This window comes from Mobula hypostoma, chromosome 6 (assembly GCF_963921235.1).
Source record: "Mobula hypostoma chromosome 6, sMobHyp1.1, whole genome shotgun sequence".
NCBI lineage: Eukaryota > Metazoa > Chordata > Chondrichthyes > Myliobatiformes > Myliobatidae > Mobula > Mobula hypostoma.
The window spans coordinates 140,246,775-140,269,271 of NC_086102.1; the positions used below are offsets into that span (position 1 = coordinate 140,246,775).

The 22,497-nt window shown below is 41.6% G+C and overlaps 1 protein-coding gene across 8 annotated transcripts in view; it reads left to right on the top strand.

The window, feature by feature from the left end:
- Window positions 1-19,486, top strand: part of LOC134348440 (melanophilin-like) — a 202,450-nt gene extending 182,964 nt beyond the window's left edge. For 7 of the 8 annotated variants that reach the window (XM_063051815.1, XM_063051817.1, XM_063051813.1 and 4 more), the window contains 4 exons: window positions 12,138-12,230; window positions 14,361-14,427; window positions 16,086-16,186; window positions 17,571-19,486. In XM_063051815.1, the coding sequence (XP_062907885.1) occupies window positions 12,138-12,230; window positions 14,361-14,427; window positions 16,086-16,186; window positions 17,571-17,597 (288 nt within the window). In that variant the 3' untranslated portion in view covers window positions 17,598-19,486. The remainder of the gene's footprint in view (window positions 1-12,137; window positions 12,231-14,360; window positions 14,428-16,085; window positions 16,187-17,570) is intronic. The other variant, XM_063051819.1, reaches the window with a different exon arrangement.
- The last annotated feature ends 3,011 nt before the right edge of the window (window positions 19,487-22,497 follow it).

The following is a 22,497-nucleotide window of genomic DNA, read 5'->3' on the forward strand; positions in this document are numbered from 1 at the left end:
TATTTTCAATTGAGATGGCACACTTTTAATGTAACACCGTAAGGCTCATATATTAATGGATGCAGCAACTGAAAGGTGCCTTTATTGGTGTTCCATCATCCCAACTATTAAAAGGGAAAAGATGTTGACCCTCCACCTCATTAATGTGAGCAGCATCTCTGCTTATTTTGGTTCCTTAATGGCTTTTTTCACTCAGTTTCCTTTTGTTCTTAAACAGCAATAGCACAAATTTGAACAAATAGATGTATTATGTCAAAATATATTTTCTTGCTTGTTTTGATATTAAGTAAAATGCATTACAAGGATATTAAGCATCACAAATATTTCCTTCAGATCTATTTCAGTATTGAAATAGCACCAGGGAGTAAAAGCTATTAACTGGATCAGAAATGAATAACATATTTCTCAACATCAATCTTGCCTCTCCCATATTTCTCTTCAGTCTGGTTGCTTTGAGCATGAGGGAGAAGTAAGATTCATTCATTTAGAAGTAAGCATAAACTGGAGGTGTTGGACATTAACAGTGCAAAGAATTACAAGCACAAAGAGGCATCACAGAACCCTAATGATTCTGCGTGGTGTGAATTATCAAGATAAGACGTGACACAGACCTCGGCTAGTACACCAGAGTTATCTTCCTGGGTAGGATCACATTTTCAGGGCTTCATCACCACCAATAATACCTAGATAGTGTATGGAAGTAAGATGTGAATGTCTACATGACTCAACACCCTGCTGATGCTACTACCCCTGCTCACACATGAGTCACCACTGTGGACGATGGAATAGTGGACCTTAGTACAAGTTGGTAAGTGTGATAACATGGTGGTTAGTTTACAAGATTAGGAATACCATTTAGAAGCATGCGTTTACAATCAATACTGGGTTTAAATTCTACTATGGCTGATGAAATTAAGTTGAATAAATTTGGCTTTCAAAGATCTGGAGTAAGATTTTACCATCAATGAAGCTACTGGATGGCTGTAATAGCCATGCTATTATTTCAAGAAAGTTGCCCTTGTCACACTTTCCAATGTATAGATAACTCCAGACTCAGATTAAGTGGCCTAGCAAGTCATTAAGTTCTGGAAAACTATTGAAAAACCAGAACATGTAAATTCAGATTCCGGTATGACAAAAGCATATTCCCTGCAACATCATGCTTTTTAATATCTAGGGACTTGTGCTGAAATTGCTGATTCCTACTCAAGTAATGGCAAGGCATTGATATATCCATGGAATCATAACTTTAGGTCAGGTTCAGTTGCTAGTATTCTGGCTTTTGAGTCAACAGGTTACAGGCTCTCACTCCACAGATTACTGAACTGACAGCGTTGCATTTTAGAAAAGGGTTGTTCACTTAAAGCCATCTCTAGTTTCCCGTATGATGTAACACTTCCCAAGGAAACCTCCTGAGAAAACATTGTTAACCTACAGGATTTAATTGGTCAATAACTTTCCTACTACATGCTCTTGATAGAGTAATAATATTGCCTGTGTCACCAACATGTTTGTGGTATCAATAATGGATTCTGATACTGCTGAACTTGGAAATACCTCGATATGTCAGAAGCCAGCTTCCAACAAAGACAGGTGTCTGCAACAAAATGCCCATTCAGTGCACCAGCAGAGCCATGAGCCATCTGAAGAAGTTAGTGTTAGAAGATCAAAACCCAAACTTCAATAAAAACCTGTTGGCCAGCAATGATTCTTACCCTACTATTTGCTTCTGAGACGTGAATTATCCAAAGCACTGAAGAAGTACTCCTAATTCTATCCTAACAAAATATTACTAAATCAATCAGCAGAATATGAACTAACATCAGCATCCTCTCCTCAGCCAATTCTACAGCATTGAAGCCGATTATTACACTTGGCTCGGCCACAAAGGGCTGGACATGTCATTTCTATGTCTAACACCAGACTCCTGAAATGCTCTACCCTCAGCTCCATCAGAACAATGCATTTCCATGCAGGCAGAGGACACAGTTCAAAGCCTCGCAACATTAACTCTGATTATAAACACAAGAAAGTCTGCAGACGCTGGAAATCCAAAGTAACACACACAAAATTCTGGAGGAACTTTGCAGGTCAGACGGCATCTATGGAAATAAATAAACAGTTGACGCTTCAAGCCAAGACCCTGCTTCAGGACTGAAAAAGAAAGGGAAGATGCCAGAATATAATGGTGGGAGGAGGGGAAGGAGGATAGCTAGATGACGATAGGTGGATTGGAAAGATAAAAGGCTGGAGAAGGATTCTGATAGGAGAGTAGAGTGGACTATAGGAGAAAGGGAAGGAAGAGGGGACCCAGGGGAAGGTGATAGGTAGGTGAGAAGAGGCCAGAGTGAGGAATAGAAGAAGAGGGGAGGGAGATGGAAATATTTTTACTGGAAGGATATTCATACCATCAGGTTGGAGGCTACCCAGATGGAATATAAGGTGTTGCTCCTCCACTCTGAGGGTAGTCTCATCTTGGCATGAAAGGAGGCTTTGGACCGACATATAGGAACAGAAACAGGAATGGGAATGAAAATGTTTCGCCACTGGGAAGTTCCGCTTTTGGCGGATGAAGCAGAGGTGCTCGATGAAGTGGTCCCCCATGTAGAGAATGGTGAACGCAGCAGGCCAGGCAGCATCTCTAGGAAGAGGTACAGTCGACGTTTTGGGCTAAGAGTCTTCGTCTGTGTGTTGCTTGAAATTCCAGCATCTGCAGATTTCCTCATGTTTGTCCCTTGTTGAGAAGGTCGCTTTGGGAGCACTGGACACAATAACACTGATTAGTGGGAATCTCTAGCCCATTTTCGTTCAAAATGGAAAAAGGAACATTCAGGATAGCATTTAGCGCCTTGACTCCATTGTTGGATAGCTCATAGAAGTATCTGGCAGAAGTTTTCAGCACCTTTATCAGATTCATAGGCCAGCTCAGAATTGCCCTCAGTGCTGATGGACTGCCTTAGAAGTGCACACCATACTAAAGGGTCTGCTGAAGGATTTCAGCCCGAAACGTCGACTGTAATGTTTTACATGGATGCTGCCTGGCCTGCTGAGTTCCTCCAGCATTTTGTGTGTGCAGCTTGGATTTCCAGCATCTGCAGATTCTCTCTTATTTATCACCGTACTAAAATGTTACATTTCACCCTTGCCAAGACAAAGCAACAAAAAATGCATTATAGCAGAAATCAAAATATTAGTAGGCTGCTAGGAAAGGCAATTTTGCTATAATCAGCCAATCTGTCATTTAGTTGTGTGCCTCCATGTTATACTTTATGTCACTATCATTATCCCTATTGTCCCTTTTAATGAACTCCAATTCTACTGACAATAATTCAATATTGTTTTTACAAAGTTTATATACACATTGGCAGCAGTACTTCAGTTACATCAGTAAATTAATTTTGCTGGTTAAACATGATTTTCTTCAAGAAACCTATGCTGGTTGCCACTCACATCCCCCGTTTATTTTCCAGGTGACAATTAATTTTGTCATAGATTATTCCCAAGCTTAAAGGTTCTGCATCAGAGACAAGGCAAATTGCTTCATAGCATTGTGCATCCCTCTTTGAATATATGTCAGTGAAGTGGCCCCAAACAAAAGCAGAGCACAGCCGGAACACGCCATTGATGTTTCGCCTTCACCTTCAGAAAATGTTTTACTCTGCTTTCAGTCTACACATTACACAATTCCCTGGAGTTGACTGATTTCATTAAAGTTTGTCTCAGCAAGTAACTCATTTATTTGTCTACAATTTACTTTTCCTTGTGTGCCAGAATTGGCTTGCTGCATATTAGTTTAATGCTCTTGTGAAGTGTCTTGGGATGGCTTTGTTATACTAAGGTTGTAGGATAAACAGGGATGGTAATAGTTGTTATTCTTGATCTCATTGCTTTTCCACTGGGGGAAACTTGCCTTTTGATGGCACAGCTCTTACTGGACAAGGCCTGCACTAGAGGCATGATCCCGTGCTTAAAATGGGGAGTAATGTTTTCATGAAATACCTAATGGGAAATCTTGAGCAGGTAGCATTTGTAATGATGGAAGTTCTTAAAATCTCGTTATTAAGGGATGATATTGGATGTATAACCAAGTCAGGATGGCATGTGATATGCAGGGTTAACTTCAACCTGATGATTACTCATCTCCTTCTACCTGAGGCCACAAACTTATCAATCACCCCTGATGAGTTATTAACTTTAAACTTCCTGCATAATCACTCAAAGAGTTGAACTGCATGTGCATGTAAAGACAGTTGAATAGCTCATCTCCTTCTACCTTGGGCCATGAACCTATCAATCACCCCTGCTGTGGACACTTTCTGGAGGTCCAAGATCCGTATGCTCCATGACCACTGGACTAAGTGTGTAAATGTAGGAGGGGACTATGTTGAAAAATAAATGTGCTAGGTTTTCTAAAATTGACTCCTTCTACCTTAGACCACAAGCTTATCAATCACCCCTCGTACAGTACTCCTGAAACATTACTAAAGTTGATGAACAAAGCTGACACATATGAAGTTAGAGAGGGCTATTGGGAACCTGTACCTTGGAAAAGAATAAATAAATACTCCATTTTAGCATCTGTGTTGGCAAGTGAGAAATGCAGCAAAAAATGAAGAAAAAACAGATTTTTCCTGCTGGTTTAGCTGATATTCCTGCTTTACATTCCTTTTTGCATCTGCCTCTATCAAATGTGTTGCTGCCTTAGGCAGAAAGAGGGAGTAAATTAGCACATTATGTTCCGGTAGGTGTATATAACTGCCAGCTCAAATTGCAACTTGGAGAGGCAGCTGAAGGAATTGGAAGAACAGGGGCAAAGCAGGCAGAGTCTCACCACCACCACAGACTGAACTGTCAGAGTTGGAAGATAAAGCGGCTTCAGCTGCTGCTAAGGTTTAGTGCACTGAAAGTGCGGTACAGTGTCCATCTTTGGAGATATGAAATGCAGTTTAGTGGCTACACATTAAATCTGAAGAGGGATGCTTTGCATTTCCAAAGGCTCTGTTTCCAGCAACAATGGGCATTGCATATAAAGAGCTCATTTTGATCTTTGGATCTGTGCTGATGCATCTGGAATCAGCTGCATTTTTAGAAGAGAAATAGCAAGTGGCTTGAATCTCTTCTGGGTCAACAACAAATTTCAAAACAAAAGGCTCAGTTCTCATTCTTACTCACTGTTTAGTTGTTTCTACTCAAATTGTGGTTTAGTAAGAAGAATAAATTGCTTAGTTCTTTGTTGCAAAGACAATCCTAGTCATGGTCATACTTTACTGATCCCGGGGGAAATGGGTTTTTGTTACAGTTGCACCATAAATAATTAAATAGTAATAAAACCATAAATAGTTAAATAGTAATATGTAAATTATGCCAGTAAATTATGAAATAAGTCCAGGACCAGCCTATTGGCTCAGGGTGTCTGACCCTCCAAGGGAGAAGTTGTAAAGTTTGATGGCCACAGGCAGGAATGACTTCCTATGATGCTCTGTGTTGTATCTCGGTGGAATGAGTCTCTGGCTGTATGTACTCCTGTGCCCAACCAGTACATTATGTAGTGGATGGGAGACATTTTCCAAGATGGCATGCAACTTGGACAGCATCCTCTTTTCAGACACCACCGTCAGAGAGTCCAGTTCCATCCCCACAACATCACTGGCCTTACGAATGAGTTTGTTGATTCTGTTGGTGTCTGCTACCCTCAGCCTGCTGCCCCAGCACACAACAGCAAACATGATCGCACTGGCCACCACAGACTCGTAGAACACCCTCAGCATTGTCCGGCAGATGTTAAAGGACCTCAGTCTCCTCGGGAAATAGAGACGGCTCTGACCCTTCTTGTAGACAGCCTCAGTGTTCTTTGACCAGTCCAGTTTATTGTCAATTCGTATCCCCAGGTATTTGTAATCCTCCATCATGTCCACACTGACCCCCTGGATGGAAACAGGGGTCACCGCTACCTTAGCTCTCCTCAGGTCTACCACCAGCTCCTTAGTCTTTTTCACGTTAAGCTGCAGATAATTCTGCTCACACCATGTGACAAAGTTTCCTACCGTAGCCTTGTACTCAGCTTCATCTCCCTTGCTTAGTTCTTTGTTGCAAGGACAATCCTGGAAAACTGCTTCCTTGTTTGTTATTCCATTCACTGATGGAATCAAATTGAAATTAGGTTCACCAGTTTGTAGTTACCTGGCTTATCCCTGCTGCCCTTTTTAAATAAGTGAATTACAGCAGCGATCCCCCAGTCTTCTGGTACTTTTGTCACTAATAAAGATGCAAATACCTCAGCTGGAGCTCCAGCAATTTCCTCCCTTGTTTCCCATAGCATTCTATGGGAATCATAACAGATGATTAGTTAAGGAGCTCAGATGACATTCTACTAATTTAGCACAAGCAATAACACAATGATTTTACATATGTTAGCTTCCAACTCAGAAAAAGTCACACGATGCGTTCTGCCTATTTTTGATATATACAATAAATTCTTAAAGGTCCAAATGGGTCCATTCATCTAGTGTAATGAAGTGGGAGTCCTTTCCTTGAATGAAATTAGCAAAATAAAATCTACACTTCTCTGACATGGTTGTCAACAACAGCAGCTTGATTCTAGATCAGAATATTAACACAGTAAGCCACACAGGACAGATAGTCATTGTGATATATTTGTGTTGCACTGAGCCATGTTCCTTTCTCAAGGATGGTCTTTTAACAGAGACCACAGTGCTCAGCTGATGCTGGTGGAAACTTTCCTACCATGTCAGTACCTCAATAAAAGGGATGACTACCCCCACCACAAGATAAGTGAATGAATATACACTCAGTGGCCACTTTCGTAGGTACCTCCTGTACTGAATAAAATTGTCATTGAGTGCATGATTGTGGTTTCCTGCTGCTGCAGCTCATTCACTTCCAGGTTAGATATGTTGTGCATTCAGAGATGCTCTTCTTCACACCACTGTTGTAACATGTGGTTACCTGAGATATTCCCATCAGCTTGAATCAGTCTGGTCATTCTTCTCTGACTTTTCTCATTAACAAAGTGTTTTTGCCGACAGAACTGCCACTTACTGGACTTTTTTTTGTTTCTTCACATCATCGTCTGTAAACTCTAGAGACTGTTCTACTTGAAAATCCTAGGAAATCAGCAGTTGCTGGGATACTCAAACCACCCCATCTGGCAGCAACAATCATTCTACGGACAAAGTCACTTAGATCACATTTCTTCCCTATTCTGATGTTTGGTCTGAACAACGATTGAACCTCTTGACCATGTTTGCATGCTTTTATGCATTGATTTACTGCCACTTGATTGGCTGAGTAGATATTTGTATTAATGAGCAGGTGTAAAAGTGTACCTAATAAAGTACACTTACTGAGAGTAAGTAGGCTGCATTAGATCAGATATTTTAAAAGCTTTGGAAATGTGTTGGCTCAAAGGGATAAGTAATCTATGTTAGATTACAGATATAATGAACAAAACTTTGAAACTGGATTATTTTCCATTTTAAAAAATCCACCTGACATTTTTTTGACATTTGGCAGTGACATGACATCATGCCTTACTGCATGTGACGTATCTTGATTGGCACACTCAGTGCTCCTTAGTTTGGCAAACACAAAAGGTGCATTCAGTCTCATCTGTGAAGGACCTGTGAACACAAGGAGTTCTCAGTTCTTCCTCTTCAATCAAGATGCAGAGACTAATTCTGACCCTTCCCCAAACTTCGTTCAGCAGTAGTAATGGCATTCAGGTGTGTGAAACTTTTTCTTATAGCATCCACCTCCAATATCTCAGACCCTGAAATTTTGACTTCTATTTTATCCTCATCACTTCCCTTTGTATAGGGGCATCCTCCTGAAAATCAGTTCCATAGCTTTGAAGCGTGCTATGCATTTCTCATTTGACTAATCAGAATTTGGTAAACCATCTCAAAATCTTGTTGAAACAGTTGTTACTTAAGCCTGAACCTTGGCAGTAAATATTCACCAGTAATTTTGGAAGAGGCTGATTGCGTCTTCAGTTACTTACAGTGGGAACATTGGATATTGATCGGTAATAGGACGCTGACTAATATTCCTTTTCTGAACACAATTATGGTGCTTCCATTAACATCCCAAAGATGAAGGTCATGACTGAAGAATCAAGCTGAATATGACTGAGCTATTCATGCAGAAACTTATGAAAACTTCTGTCATCAATTTTGTTGACATTTTCAAAGTCAATATTAAATGGCAATTGTGACTATTCATAGCTCAGAAATATCCAGTTGTATGTTTGGAGTGACAACACATGGAAGTTCATCACGTTCCTGAAGGCTATAAAATGAGAGTTCTGACCTAGAAACATTTCATGATGCACAATATAGGTTCAGGCCACAAGTGCCAAAAGAAAAATGCAGCATGTAGGCCGAAGTATCAAGGGTGAGAGAAAACCGTGGTCTGGAGCCATGATTAGAAGTATTGTCCACAGCCCACAGAACGTCAGCAAGGTTGACCGGTGCCATTGTGATTGTGCCAGCAGTATGTGAATAAACAGATATCACATCGGAGCCTATGATTGACTGTTGAGGGAATATATGGCTGGCTACAAATTAGTGCCTTGTTAGCAGGAGGCAGGAGACTGGGCTCTCAACTAACAGGATAGGGTTGAGTCTAAGAAAACTGGAAGGAGTCTGGGAGTTAGGGATGGGTTGTGCAGGTACGGATAGACAATCTTAGGTCAGGGAGCTGGGATCTTGGGTCTTAAGCCAATGAAGAAATTGTAGAGGGGGGGGCGCAGAAGTGTGAGAAGTGTGGGAATTAATGAAGTGAGAGACCCAATGCACTGCAATAAGTATTGTGGTTTACCCAAGTAGGTTCCCGCACTGAGTGCCATTACTAAAACCTTCACTGACATCTCCGGCAACGCTTCATAAAGGGCAATAGCTGGGAAAAATTATGTCATTAGAAATATATCTATTACAGATATCACATTAGATGCACAAAGTTCAAAGTAAATTTATTATCAAAGTATGTTTGTGTCACCATATACAACCCTAAAATTCATTTTCTTGCTAGCATTCACAGTAAATACCAGAAACACACTGGAATCAATGAATGAACACTCCCAACAAGACAGACAAACAATCAATGTGCAAAAGACAACAAACTGCAAACTTTGCAAATACAAAAAGTAAATAAAAGAAATAATAATAATAGTAAGAAGAAATAAACAATAAGTATTGAGGACATGAGATGGAAAGTCCTTGGTGAGTCCATAGTTTGTGGGAACAGGTCAGTGTTGGGGTAAGTGAAGTTGAGTGAAGTTATCCCCTCTGGTTCAATAACCTGATCGGTGAAGGGTAATAATTGCTCCCGGTGGTGTGGGTCCTAAGGCAACTGTACCTTCTTTCTGATGGTAACAACGAGAAGAGAGAATTGTCTGGGTGGTGAGGTTCCTTGATGATAGATGCTGCTTTCCTGCAATGGCACTCCATGTAGATGTGCTTAATGGTGGGGCCGATTTTACCATGATGGGCAGGTTCAAGGACATTGGTGTTTCCATACAACGAAATGATGCAACCAGTCAATATACTCTCCAAAAACCAATCTGTAGAAGCTTGTCAAAGTTTTAGATGTCCTGGCGAATCTTCTCAAACTTCTAAGGAAGTAGAGGCATTCCATGCTATCTTTGTAATGGCACTCACGTGCTGGGCCCAGGACAGATCCTCTGAAATTATAACACCAAGGAATTTAAAGTTGGTAATGTTCTCCACCTTTGATCCCCTGATCAGGAGTAGCTCAGGACCTCCAGTGTCCTCCTTTTGGAGTCAATAATCAGTTCCTTGCTGACATTGAGTGAGAAATAGTTGTTGTGACATGACTCAGCCAGATTTTCAATTTCCCTCCTATATGCTGATCCATCACCACCTTTGATTTGGCTAACCAAAATGGTGTCTGTCATAAGCAAACTTAAGTATGGTATTGGAGCTGTGCTTAGCCTCACAGTCATAAGTATGAAGCAAGTAGTGCAGAGGGGTATGCACACAGCCTTGTGGTGCACATGTGCTGAGGGAGATTGTGGAGAAGTTGCTGTTGCCCATGTAAATTGAACAAGGTCTGCCAGTAAGGAAGTCAAGTATCCAATTGTACAAGGAGGTTTTAAGGTCAAGATCTTGATGCTTATTGATTAGGTGTGAGGGGATGTTAGTATTGAATATCGAGCTGTAGTCTATAAAGAACATCCTGATGTATGCATCTTTGCTGTCCAGCATCTGCCGTTGACCTGTTGTAACAATAGGCAAATTGGAACAGATCCAAATTGCTTCCAAGTTGATATGTTTCATCACCAACCTCTCAAAGCACTTTATCACAGTGGATGTAAGTGCTACTGGATGATAATCCCTGATGCAAGTTACCACATTCTTCTTAGGCGCCGGAATAATTGAAGACTGCTTGAAGCAGGTGGGTGTTTCAGATTGCCAAAATAAGAGGTTAAAGATATTGGTGAACATTCCAGCCAGTTGATCAGTACATACTTTAGTACTCAGCCAGTTACCCCATCTTGCCCGGATCCTTTCCATGGGATGCTCTCACATAGGCCTCAGAGACCGAAATTACAAGGTCATCGAGATCTGTGGGACTCAAAGTAATCCTGTAGCTGCTCCTCTGCCTTGTGTGTCCAACTCTTTGTTGTCTTTATCTCTGAAGCCTTGCACTTTAGCCTCTGTCTGTAAGCAGGTAGGAAATTTATGTTAAGACAGCTAAGAAATCAGATTTCCTGAAATGCAGTGCATGCATGGAATGGTAGATAATTCTAATCATAGTATAGCAGTGGTCGAAAGTATTGGGAACCCTGGTCCTGCAGGGAATATGTTAATAATTGGGCAAAGATTTCTTTAAACCAGCCTGACTGAAGTCCCTGACAATTATTTCAAAGGCTTTGGGGTAAGCTATTTCTTGTTTGCTGACGGCAGCACTGAACATATCAAGTGCCTGTTTAATGTTGGCCTTTGGCATTATGTAAACTGCGGTCGGGATCATGGGGGAAGAACTCCCTTGATAAGTAGAATAGTTGGCACTTCATCATTAGATATTTCAGGTTGGGAGAATAAGAGTGCAACAAGACTGCCGCATCCAAATTCCTCAAAGAGTTTTTCATGGAACACAGACCCTCACCTTTTGCCTTCACTGAATCAGCAGTCCAGTCCATCCTGTGTATCAAGAAGCTCTCGGGTCTTATCGGTATTCACAACAGAATGTGTCCATTTGAATTTCACAACTAACATAAATCAACTTAGTAATGGTTATTAACGGTGTACCACATTGGCGAAAATTGATTTCAGGTCAAGTCCTGCTACGAGTAACACAGAAATGGGCTACTTAATTTCAAGCCTGTGGTTTCTATCTCTCCAACTAGAGAGTTTTGTCTATGACTGCATTTTCATAGTATCTTGGTGGTTGTGTGCATTCCATAAATAAATACCATTAACAGACATATTCTGATTAGAGCAAAATGCTATCTGTTACAGAAACTCAATGGGTCAAGCAGCATCTGTGGGGGAAAGGAAATGTCAATATTTAGGGTTGAGACCTTGCATCAGGATACAAAGTGGAGAGAGATGTTAGCTGATATAAAGAGAAGAGGTGGAGGGCTGAAACGGGGATAGGTGGGCCAAGAATCAGCTGAAAAATCACCCTCTGGTCCCTGTCGTACCCTTTCCCCCTCTCCTCTGCACATTGCCTATCTCCCCCTCTCCAACCCTCAGTCCTGATACAGGGGTTCAACCTGAAACATTGAAAAATTTCTCACCACCACCCCGCCCCCCACACCGCAGATACTGTTCGATCCACAGTGAGTTCCTCCAGCAGATTGTCTGTTGCTCCAGATTCCAGCTTTGGGATTCTCCAGTGTTGATTCAATTTTCTCTCTTCTATAATATCTTTATTTTTCTCTCGGCTGTTCCCCATAATGACGTTGTAAAGAGTTGATCTAAGGAGGCTGTGACGATAAGTTTGGTTGTAACTCAGAACTTGTTTGTCAGTTTATCAAAGTATGGTGCATGAGTAACAGCAGGGGAACAAAAAGGAAAAGGCATACAGTGTTGCTAAACAAGAAAGCTCAATATTACCGCTGTTTGAAATGTCAGTGCAATTTTGTACTGCAGGTTTCAGAATTAGAAAACCGGATTGCAGCTCTGAGTGCTGCTGGGATGAATGTCTCAACTGTGGAAAAACCCAAAAGCAACCAGGATGGACAGGTGTGTGTGTGTAAGTGAAAAGGGACCACCACCACTGATAGTCACGGGGGAAACATAAGTCCGGAAACTGGAAGTGTCTGTTTCTATTGATTAAAGCAATGCTAGAAGTTTTCCCAACTACTTTAGTAACTGAAGGTGTTATAGTAAGGGTGACTACGATGTCATGATTCGATTTCTGGCCTTTACTGATTTAGCTGATCACGGCCAGGTCGCATCTGGGGCAGTTACAAATTGTTGAAAGGTCATGTAGAGGGAAAACCAGCTATCAAGAATTACTCTCTGCCTTCAAGCCAACTATATGAAATATGTGCTTGGATATCAGCTAAGGAAATGCTGGAACTCAGTGACACCTTTCCGGTCTGGCAGGCTGTTTGCATTCTTTGCCTAAGTCGATCATTTAAAAAATGATATCAAATAGGAGCCAGTACCTAACTTCAAAACAAAATGTTGTAATCAGAGAAAATTATCATGGCAGACAAACAGTTCAGGATGTATTTCTCAGCCAGAGTTTGAAGAGGTACTGAGAGGATGGAGTAGGAGATAAAAAGTTGTGAAGGACTTATTACTCAACTGAAACAGATTGTTAAAAATGGTGGTCTTTGTTCTGTATCCAATGTATTTGTTGACCATAGTTTAATTCACTTATTCAGAAAATAATTGAATATTTATGAATACATGAGGCATTGCTTTGGCAAGTGGTATAATATGTATGTGCCTAATTATTCTTAGAAAACTGCAGTCATTGTAGTCTCCAAATACAAGGTAAGGCACCAGTGCCTTAATCTGCTTTCTACACGAAAGTGTACAGTAAAATAATAGTTAAATCACTAAACTATTTTCTAGAGTCATAATTATTGATGTGAGGCAAGTGGAGAATTTAAATAAATCCGGATTAAAACACTAATATAAGCAACCGTGACCATAAACCTGCAGCACTATAAAAACCCAACTGGTTCAATCTGTCTTTTAGGGAAAGTAATCAGCCACTGTTACCACTCTAGTGTACATGTAATTCCTGGCCTATTAACTGTTCATATTCAATGAACAAAACAATATGTTAGCTACTTCAGCACACACAAAACTTTGGAGGAATTCAGGTTTTATCTATGGTGCGGAATAAACAGTCGACATTTTGGGTAGCGTCTCTTCATTGAGACTGTTAACCAGTTTCACCTACTGTATTGAATCTTATAAAACAAAATTACTGAAATACTCTGCATGTTTCATCAGAAAGACCAAGTACGACATTTCAAAGTAACTGTAAATATTATATATCCATGATAGAAGTGTTGCTGCTATTCAGATAGACACCATAATAATAAAAATTTGGTTGTATTATTTCTGTGGGTGATAAATCTTACATCCACTTGTGGTCTGAATTACAATATGCAACAATATGTAAAGTTCAGTTGCTAATGATTAGAAGAAGACTATATGATGAATTTGTTTAAAAAAAAAGACCCATAGCACTTGCTCAGTTGGGTTCTAAACTACCAAGAGATATGAAACGTTTCAGTAATGATCCCCTGTTGCACAGAGGAGAACTCTTTCAACTGGCTTAGTACTTGAGTGCTACGGTAGGAAAGATCAGTGTGGGTCTGTTCTCCTGATCTACAGATAGTGGCTTTTGCTGGAAAATGCGCTCTAAATTGGGCTTAGTTGTGGCTCTTAGTATCTCAGTTTAAAATGAAAAGAATGGTAGCATAGGTAAGGTGGGATCATAGTCTTCGTTTAGGTGGGGGGGAGAATGATGGAGCCTACAAACAAGAGAAAAATATTGTTCAAGTCTAAATTGAGTACAAATTTGCTTAACCTAGGAGAATTGGAATACTGTATTTTTGCGCAAAGTCAAATTCTCTGCCACTCTCTGGTATTTTTCTTAAGATGTACATTAGCAGTCTATTAGGTGTGAACCATAAATTAAATACAGTATTACCATAAATTAATCTTATATTAAGGATAGATCATGCTATGGGTCCCCAAGGGCACAGGATGCTTCCAGAAATCACTGGTCACATTTATCATTCTGTTGGAGCTTCTAATTGTGCTCAGAAATTGTTTTGATTGACATGTTTGAATGGTAATTCATCCAACAACCAACTGTTTAACCAGACTATTTGTCTTTTACAGGCAATGATGATGCAGATGCCTCCTCGGAGAAAAAGCAGAATTTCAAATGGAAATAAGGAATCAGAAAGTCAGTTAGGAGTGGTAGTGATTTTGACTGAAATATGCATGCATAGTGCATTACTAAAGATTTTGATTGCAATATTAATTGGTTGTATGAGTCTTCAATATCAATACCAAATGAACATCTTCAGATGTATTATAAAAAAAGAAAATGCTGGAAACTCAAAAGGTCAGACAGTATCGTAAGTTTCCAGCATTTGCATTTTTTTAGAGTCGTAGAGTTATAGAAAAGTACAGCACAGAAACATGGTCCAAGCTGAACCATTTGAACTGCCAGTTCCCATCGACCTGCACCCGGATCACAGCTCTACCACACATGTACCAATCCGAACTTCTCTTAAATGTTGAAATCAAGCTTGCATGCACCAGTTGTACTGGCAAATGGCTCCACACTCTAACAATCCTCTGAGTGAAGAAGTTTCCCCTCATGTTCCCCTTAAACTTTTCACCTTTCACCCTTACCTGCGACCTCTGGTGCAGTCCCACCCAACCTCAGTGGAAAAAAGCCTGCTTGCATTTACCCTATCTATACCCCTCATAATTTTATATAGCTCTATCAAATTTCTCAACCTTATACCAAAGAATAAAGTCCTAACTTATTCAATCTTTCCTTATAACTCAGGTGTTCCAGACCTGGCAACATCCTTGTAAATTTTCATCTTAACCAGGGGTTCTATATCTCTTGAAAATCAAGGTTTCCTATGCCTGTTACCTTTACCTTTTATTCTGACAGCTGCGTACAAGCTTTGTGCTCTCAAATTTTCATTCTTGAAGGCCTCCCACTTACCAATTACACTTTTGCCTGTCCCAATCCACACTTGCCAGATCCCTTCTGATACCATCAAAATTAGCCTGTCTCCAATTTAAAATCTCAACCAATGGACCAGACCTATCTTTTTTTGTATATTACTTTGAAACTAATAGCATTGTGATCACATTCTGATGATGGGCCAAATGGCCTCATTCTGTTCCTATATCTTATGGTCTTTTCTTATCTAAGACTGCTACTTTCCCTTTCCCCTGTTCTATCCCCTCTCTCACACAATACTGATTTGTTGCTAGTCCTTTATTTGACTTTTCCTGCTTGAGGTCACCCTACCAATTCTGACTTTCTTTTCCCTTGCTGCTTCCGTGGCTTCTTCTCTTCAATCTTCTTTTACACTTGTCTTCCCCCAACTCCTCTAGGTGTTATATCATACAGTTTCTTCCTGAGATTCATTTCTATACAACAAAACTATTGATTTTCCTGTTCCTAATTTTTCTTTCCTCCTGCATTCAGCATATTTGATATTGGACTGCAATTGCTTCTAAACATGTATTTTTTAAACTATGCTTTGTCTCCATTAATGTGCTTGAAGACAAATTCCACATTCCCATTAATCTCTGGATAAAGATATTAATCCTAAATTCCCATTTGTCTTTATTAGTGTCTGAGAATAGACACTAACGGTAGATAATAGACAACAGTTGTAGATAGATACACTTAAATAGATAGATTTCTTCAATCCATCTGCCGATTCCCCTTCTATCTAAATAAATAGCAAATTACTTTCTCTTTAGCATTCTCTTCCATTTAGAAGGTAATGTCAGTCTAATTAGCCCTTTCTGATGCTAAAGGATATACAGATGTTTTGAGTTGTATTAAATAATATTCCTTTTATGCAGCTTTCAAGAATGAATCACATGAGCAAAATATACAACACAAAGGATCACTCACTCAAAGGAATCCGAGCAAAAAGAATAGAAGATTGGACCATGTTTTTGGGGTATGTTAAAGATCTTGTCGACTACCTTGAGGGTGTAAGTAAGTACAGATGTAAATATAACATTGCTAGAGATTTTTGTGGTCTGCACCACCTTCATGCTGAAACTCTCAGAAGACTATGTAACTGCATGGTTCTCAACCCAGTTTCATGCCCTGCTAAACTCTCAGATTATGCCGGAGCTGGAATTCAGTTCCCTCAACAACTGCTCAAATCCAGAGTTAAACTTCAATTGTTGTGAAGAGCGTCATACATCTTTTTTTGTACTGCAACATTTTTGAGATCAGGATTTCTTGTTTGAGCATGTGTTTTTTTCAACAGAAAATTTGGAAATAGTCCCTACATTAAAAATCTTCTTTCTTACCGCCAGACATTGCATTTGTACTGTATGTAATTTGAAGAGAATGTGCCTCTGCTCTTTATTTGCATTCCACCCTATGCCTCTAATCTCTTGGAGGCTAACTGGGCACCAGTTGGAAAATGGAGATCCCTGCTGAAGGAAGATGAGCAGGGTTTGCCTATATAGGAGGAAGGTGCAAGTTTGTAACGCAGAAAGAAGATAGTGCTTGACTCTTATGTTGCTAAACTGGGAAACATAAAAGCCTGCCGAAGGGAAACTGGGAAACATAAAAGCCTGCCGAAGGGAAACTGGGAAACATAAAAGCCTGCCAAAGGGTCTCGGCCCGAAACATCGACTGTACTCTTTTCCATAGATGCTGCCTGACCTGCTGAGATCCTCCAGCATTTTGTGTGTGTTACTTAGATATCCAGCATCTGCAGATTTTCTCTTGTTTGTGAAACATAAAAGCCTTGCGACTTAAAAAAATGTAATTTAAAATAAACCTGTATTTGAGCAAGCACAGAGCACAAGTATTGCAAAAAATAATATTCTGAAATCAGGTTTGTGATTTGTTAAGACCAAACATTTTTAAAAGCTTTTAATAAAGCTTTTTATTATTTTTCAGTGAATGCAATTCTGAATGGGCAATTTAAGTTAATAAGATAAGGAAGCATTAATGAGAGTCAGGATCAGACCCCTACCTTTTACCATTTTATAATATTTTACATATCTATTTTGAGCTGTGGAATAAAAGTATCAAAGGTTTTTTTTTTAATTATGTGTTTCCATTACAGTTTTGCCCTCCTTTCTATGATAAAGCACAGAGCTCTTGCTAATCTAATTCATTTTTGTTAAGAAAGAAATTTGTGTTCCCAGTTATGACAAAAATTTTGAACTAGATCTGGTTCTTAAAGTGTGGCCTGACTAATAGATTTGTGAAAGGCAAATAGTATGGCCAAAAACTAGGATGGAATAGCTCTCCTGTAATTCATACTCATTACTGTTCTCCATAAATGTTCACACATTATGTATTTGTTTGCTGAACAGAAGCCAGTCGTGTCTATGCAACCATAAAGAGAACAGCCATCAGCGTGACATGCCTACTACTGCAGCTTTCAAGATTCACAAGTTTCCAGAATGAGCATAAAAATCCTCATTTTCAGAACAATCAGCTTGCTAAATGATACATCGTACAGAGGAGCTTGTGTGCTATATTATTTCTTTCATGCAGTGTGCACACAATTGATCTTTTGAGTAATCGATATCTTTTGCATGAAATATATGCATGTGCAATTGAACATGTTGTGACAGCTTTGATACTCATAAAAATGTAAATGTTTTTAAACCTAAATGTATTGCATATTACACATTTTCAAAACTACTTTTGTCATAATTTTATACATTGTGCAGATGCTACCACAATCCAATTGCTAAATATACTGTTCATTGTGTAACTGAACTAAAAGAACGATTAAAACCTCAGTTCCTGGTAAATGACCTCAATTTGGATGCTTTGAGCTATAGTTATATATTTGCCACCATTATCCCAGGCCATTTCCAGGGGAAGATCTTTCACAATATTCAATCAGTGATCCGTGCTATAAATTCTGTACACTATATTGACCTTAAATATATTGCCTTCAACGTACAGACCATAAGCTAAAATGATAATTTAAGATCTATTTTACTTTCTTATTTCTAACAGTGGTTAAATATCTCATTTGATTTACCTGAAGATACTTAGTAATGTTTGTACACCTTTTGCAAACAATCAACTCAAGACTCATTCCTGATATATTATCTACAACAACTACTATTATCTGAGATGAAACTGCCCTGAATTTCCTGCCCTTTGCTTAATATCTGCCATATACTGCCACATTCGTTTAATTTACCTAAATCAGTCTATGACCTCTCGTTGGTCATTTATCAAACCATATATAATATTCTTGAATTTAATAAATCTTCTATATTAACTACTAAAAATGTGTTAAAATTAGCCCTATATAGTCAGTCCCCTTCAGAATTTGTGTTACCAAAGGCATACACGTATTGACATTTTACATTGACATTGTACCTTACATTCTTATCCAGGGTCAATAATACCTTTCCCAATCAGGACTTGTTCATCAGACAGTGAAAGTTCCTCTGAACCCTAAAATTATTAGAACATTCAGTGAAGCAACTGACAGAGGTACATTTGAATAACTCTCACCAAGCATCTGATTCCAGTCTCTTTGATTTTTTTATTCGCTCAACCAAGCCCAAGGTGATTAAGGATTTTAGATTTATGGAAGTCTGTGTGGAACTGATCTGGCCTTTTGTTATGGATTCTGTTATTTTTAATAATGTTGCACTTTTGACATCAACTGAAAACTATTTAATTGAAGTTCAGGAAAAGTTTAGAATTGAGATGGACATCTACAGGGAAATCCAAAACGGGATGCATTGAGAAACTGCTGAAATCATGGAGAAAATTTCAATTTTTTCTTTAAAATAATAATTCATCAAGAACAACTATAATTAAGGAATAAATAGATGGCAAAAATTGTCATCAAAAAAGTTCCTAGAAAATTGGTCTTTCAGTATATGTTTTATCTTCTAGAAATTATCAGTCCGCATAATTAAAGTGAATAAATTGGTTTAGCATCATAACCTGAAACTGACATACAGCAAAATAGGGTTAAGTCATTGCAAGTGCTTTAGTAATAATATTGACCCATTACAGAGAAAACTGAGTCTCTATAATCTGACACAATCCAAGAGTTTATCAATGTTACTGCTCGGGAGAAGATAAGATTCTTGCCATGAAGAGATAAGTGCTTTGATGATTGTTGAATAATCCTAATGATTGTTATTGTAATCCTGATATAATGATATATTTTGTTTCATTCTTTGATAACATGCACAATAAAAAATCATTCCCAATTTTGCACCATATTGTTATTTTAGATATTAAATAAAAATATAGTAAAGGGCAGAATCAGTGGTTACTGTGTGTACTGTGGTCACGCTGATACGCAACGAGTGAAAGCAACACACTGAGTCGAGCAGGGTCTGGTTGAACTGTTTACTGTTTTAAATCCGCGCGCACACTTAAGTGCCCGCTCCCAGCATCCCCCGCTCTTTGCAGGGCGGAAGTGACGTCCGGTTCCAGGCAGAGGTCTGCCCTGCACTCAGAGCCCCCTCGGTTGCCGCAGGCTGCAGACTCACCCGCGACTGCTAGAGCCGGTTCGCTTGCCGCGTGGGCGAGCCACCACATGACCCCACCCCAGAACCGGCGCTAGGCGGTGTAGAGTCCACAGCCTGCACACTGTCAGTTCTTTCAGGTGGCCGGCCTCGTCGTCGTGGGGGTGGCACAGCAACCGGGCGTTCAAGGTCTAGATGCACCGATTTGAGAAGGTCAATGGTAAAAGTCTCTTCGCGACCACTGATGTCGAGAACGCAGGTCGCCCCATTATGGCGCACCACTTTGTAGGGTCCTTCATATGGTCGCTGCAGGGGTGGTCTGTGCGCACCTCGGCGAACGAAAACATACTTGCTCTGTTGTAGGTCCTTGGGTACGAAAGAGGGTGTAGTTCCGTGATGGGACGTCGGGACTGGGGCAAGTGTTCTAAGCCGTTCCCGGAGTTTAGTTAGGACCACCGTAGGTGTGTTCTCCTGGCCACGGGGTACTGGCACAAACTCACCAGGAACTGTGAGCAGAGCACCGTAAACAAGTTCGGCTGATGATGCGGCCAGGTCCTCTTTGGGTGCCGTGCAGATGCCAAGCAGCACCCAGGGGAGTTTGTCAACCCAGTCTGGCCCTCGGAGGCATGCCATCAGGGCTGACTTCCAGTGCCTGTGGAAACGTTCCACCAGGCCGTTGGACTGCGGGTGGGAAGCAGTCGCTCGGTGGTGCTGGGTTCTGAGGTGTTGTGCCAGCGCAGACCATGAAGCCGATGTGAACTGCACAACCCTGTCTGAAGTGACGTGGGCTGGGAGTCGGAACCGTGACACCCAGGTGGTAATCAGGGCTATGGCGCATGTCTCCGTGGCTGTGTCAGCGAGTGGGATAGCTTCCGGCCACCTCGTGAACCTGTCCACCATGGTAAACAGGTGTCTCGCTCCTCTCAAAACTGGCAGTGGGCCGACGATGTCCACGTGGACATGTTCAAACCTCCTATGTGTCGGCTGGAAGGGTTGCAGTGGGGCCCTCACGTGCCTCTGGATCTTGGAGGTTTGACGGTGCGTGCATGTCCTGGCCCAGTGCCCGACCTGCTTGCATAGGCCGTGCCACACAATCCTGTCTGTGATCAGCCGGATGGAAGGGTGGGCTAAACCGTGCAAGGCGTCGAAAACACGGCACCTCCAAGCGGTCGGGACAATGGGCCAAGGTTGCCTGGTGGACTCATCGCAAAGGAGCTTCTTACCCTTCGGGCCCAATGGGTATGTCTTCGAGACGGAGTCCTGAGACTGCAGTTCAGTACACCGGCATCTCACTGTCCAGTCGTTGCGCCTTAGCTAACGCTGCATAATCTGCCCCCGGAGACAGAGAGTGCACTGATTGGACGGAGGTGCGTGACAGCGCGTCAGCTACCACGTTGTTCTTCTCAGAGATGTACTTGATCGTGGTGGTAAACTCCAAGATGTATGACGGGTGGCGTTACTGGCGGCCTAACCATGGGTCCGACACTTTGGCAAACGTGGAAGTGAGGGGCTTGTGGTCTGTGAAGACCATGAACTCTCTCCCTTCCAGGAAATACCTGAAGTGCCGGATGGCAAGGTACAGGTCCAGCAGCTCCCTGTCAAAAGCACTGTACTTAAGTTCCCGGGCTCGTGGGTGCCAGCTGAAAAAAGCGAGCGGCTTCTGCTGGCCTTCAATGAGCTGCTTCAGCACGCCGCCAACTGCCGTGTCGGAGGCATCCACAGTGAGGGCAGTGGGGACGTCGACCTGGCGGTGGACCAGGAGGGTGGCGTTTGCTAGTATGTTCTTGACTTGTTCAAAAGCCACCATCGCCTCCTCTGTCCAGGTGACCTTTTTGACCTTTGTGACCTTGCCGGACATTAAGCCGAAAAGGGGACGTATGATCCAGGCCGCTGAGGGCAGGAATCGGTGATAAATGTTAACCATCCCAACAAACTCCTGCAGGCCTTTAACAGTGCTGGGTCTGGTGAATTGGTGGATGGCTTCAACTTTTGCTGGCAGGGGCACAGCTCCAAGCTGGCCAATTCCGTGTCCCAAGAAGTTGATGGCAGGTAGGCCGAACTGGCACTTGGCGGGGTTGATAGCCAGGCCGTAGTCGCTTAGATGGCAGCACAGCAGGCATAAATGTGCTAGATGTTCCTGGCAGGAGCGGCTGGCGATAAGTATGTCATCCAGGTAGATGAACAGAAAGTCCAGATCTCGCCCTACTGCGTCCATCAGGCACTGGAACGTCTGCACCGCGTTTTTGAGCCCAAACAGCGTCCTGAGGAACTTGAACAGGCCAAAGGCAGTAATGAGGGCCGTCTTGGGTACATCGTCCGGGTGGACTGGGATCTGATGATACCCTCGGACCAGGTCAATCTTTGAAAAGATGCGCGCCCAGTGCAGGTTGGCCATAAAGTCCTGGACGTGTGGTACCGGATAGCGATTGGACATGGTGGCGTCATTCAGCCTCCAATAGTCGCCGCACGGTCTCCACCCTCCCGCGGACTTGGGCACCATATGGAGTGGGGAGGCCCACGGGCTGTCAGAATGCCGCACAATCCCATCTCCTCCATCTTCTTGAATTCCTCCTTCGCGAGGCGGAGCTTGTCGGGCGGTAGCCTGCGGGCCGGGACATGAACGGGAGGTCCCTGTGTGGGGATGTGGTGCATCGCGCCGTTTTTGGGGTCTGTTGAGGAAAACTGCGGCGCGATGATAGACGGGAACTCCGATAACACTCTGGCGAACTCGTTGTCAGAGTAAGTGATGGAGTCCAGGTGCGGAGCCAGTAACCTGGCCTCACCG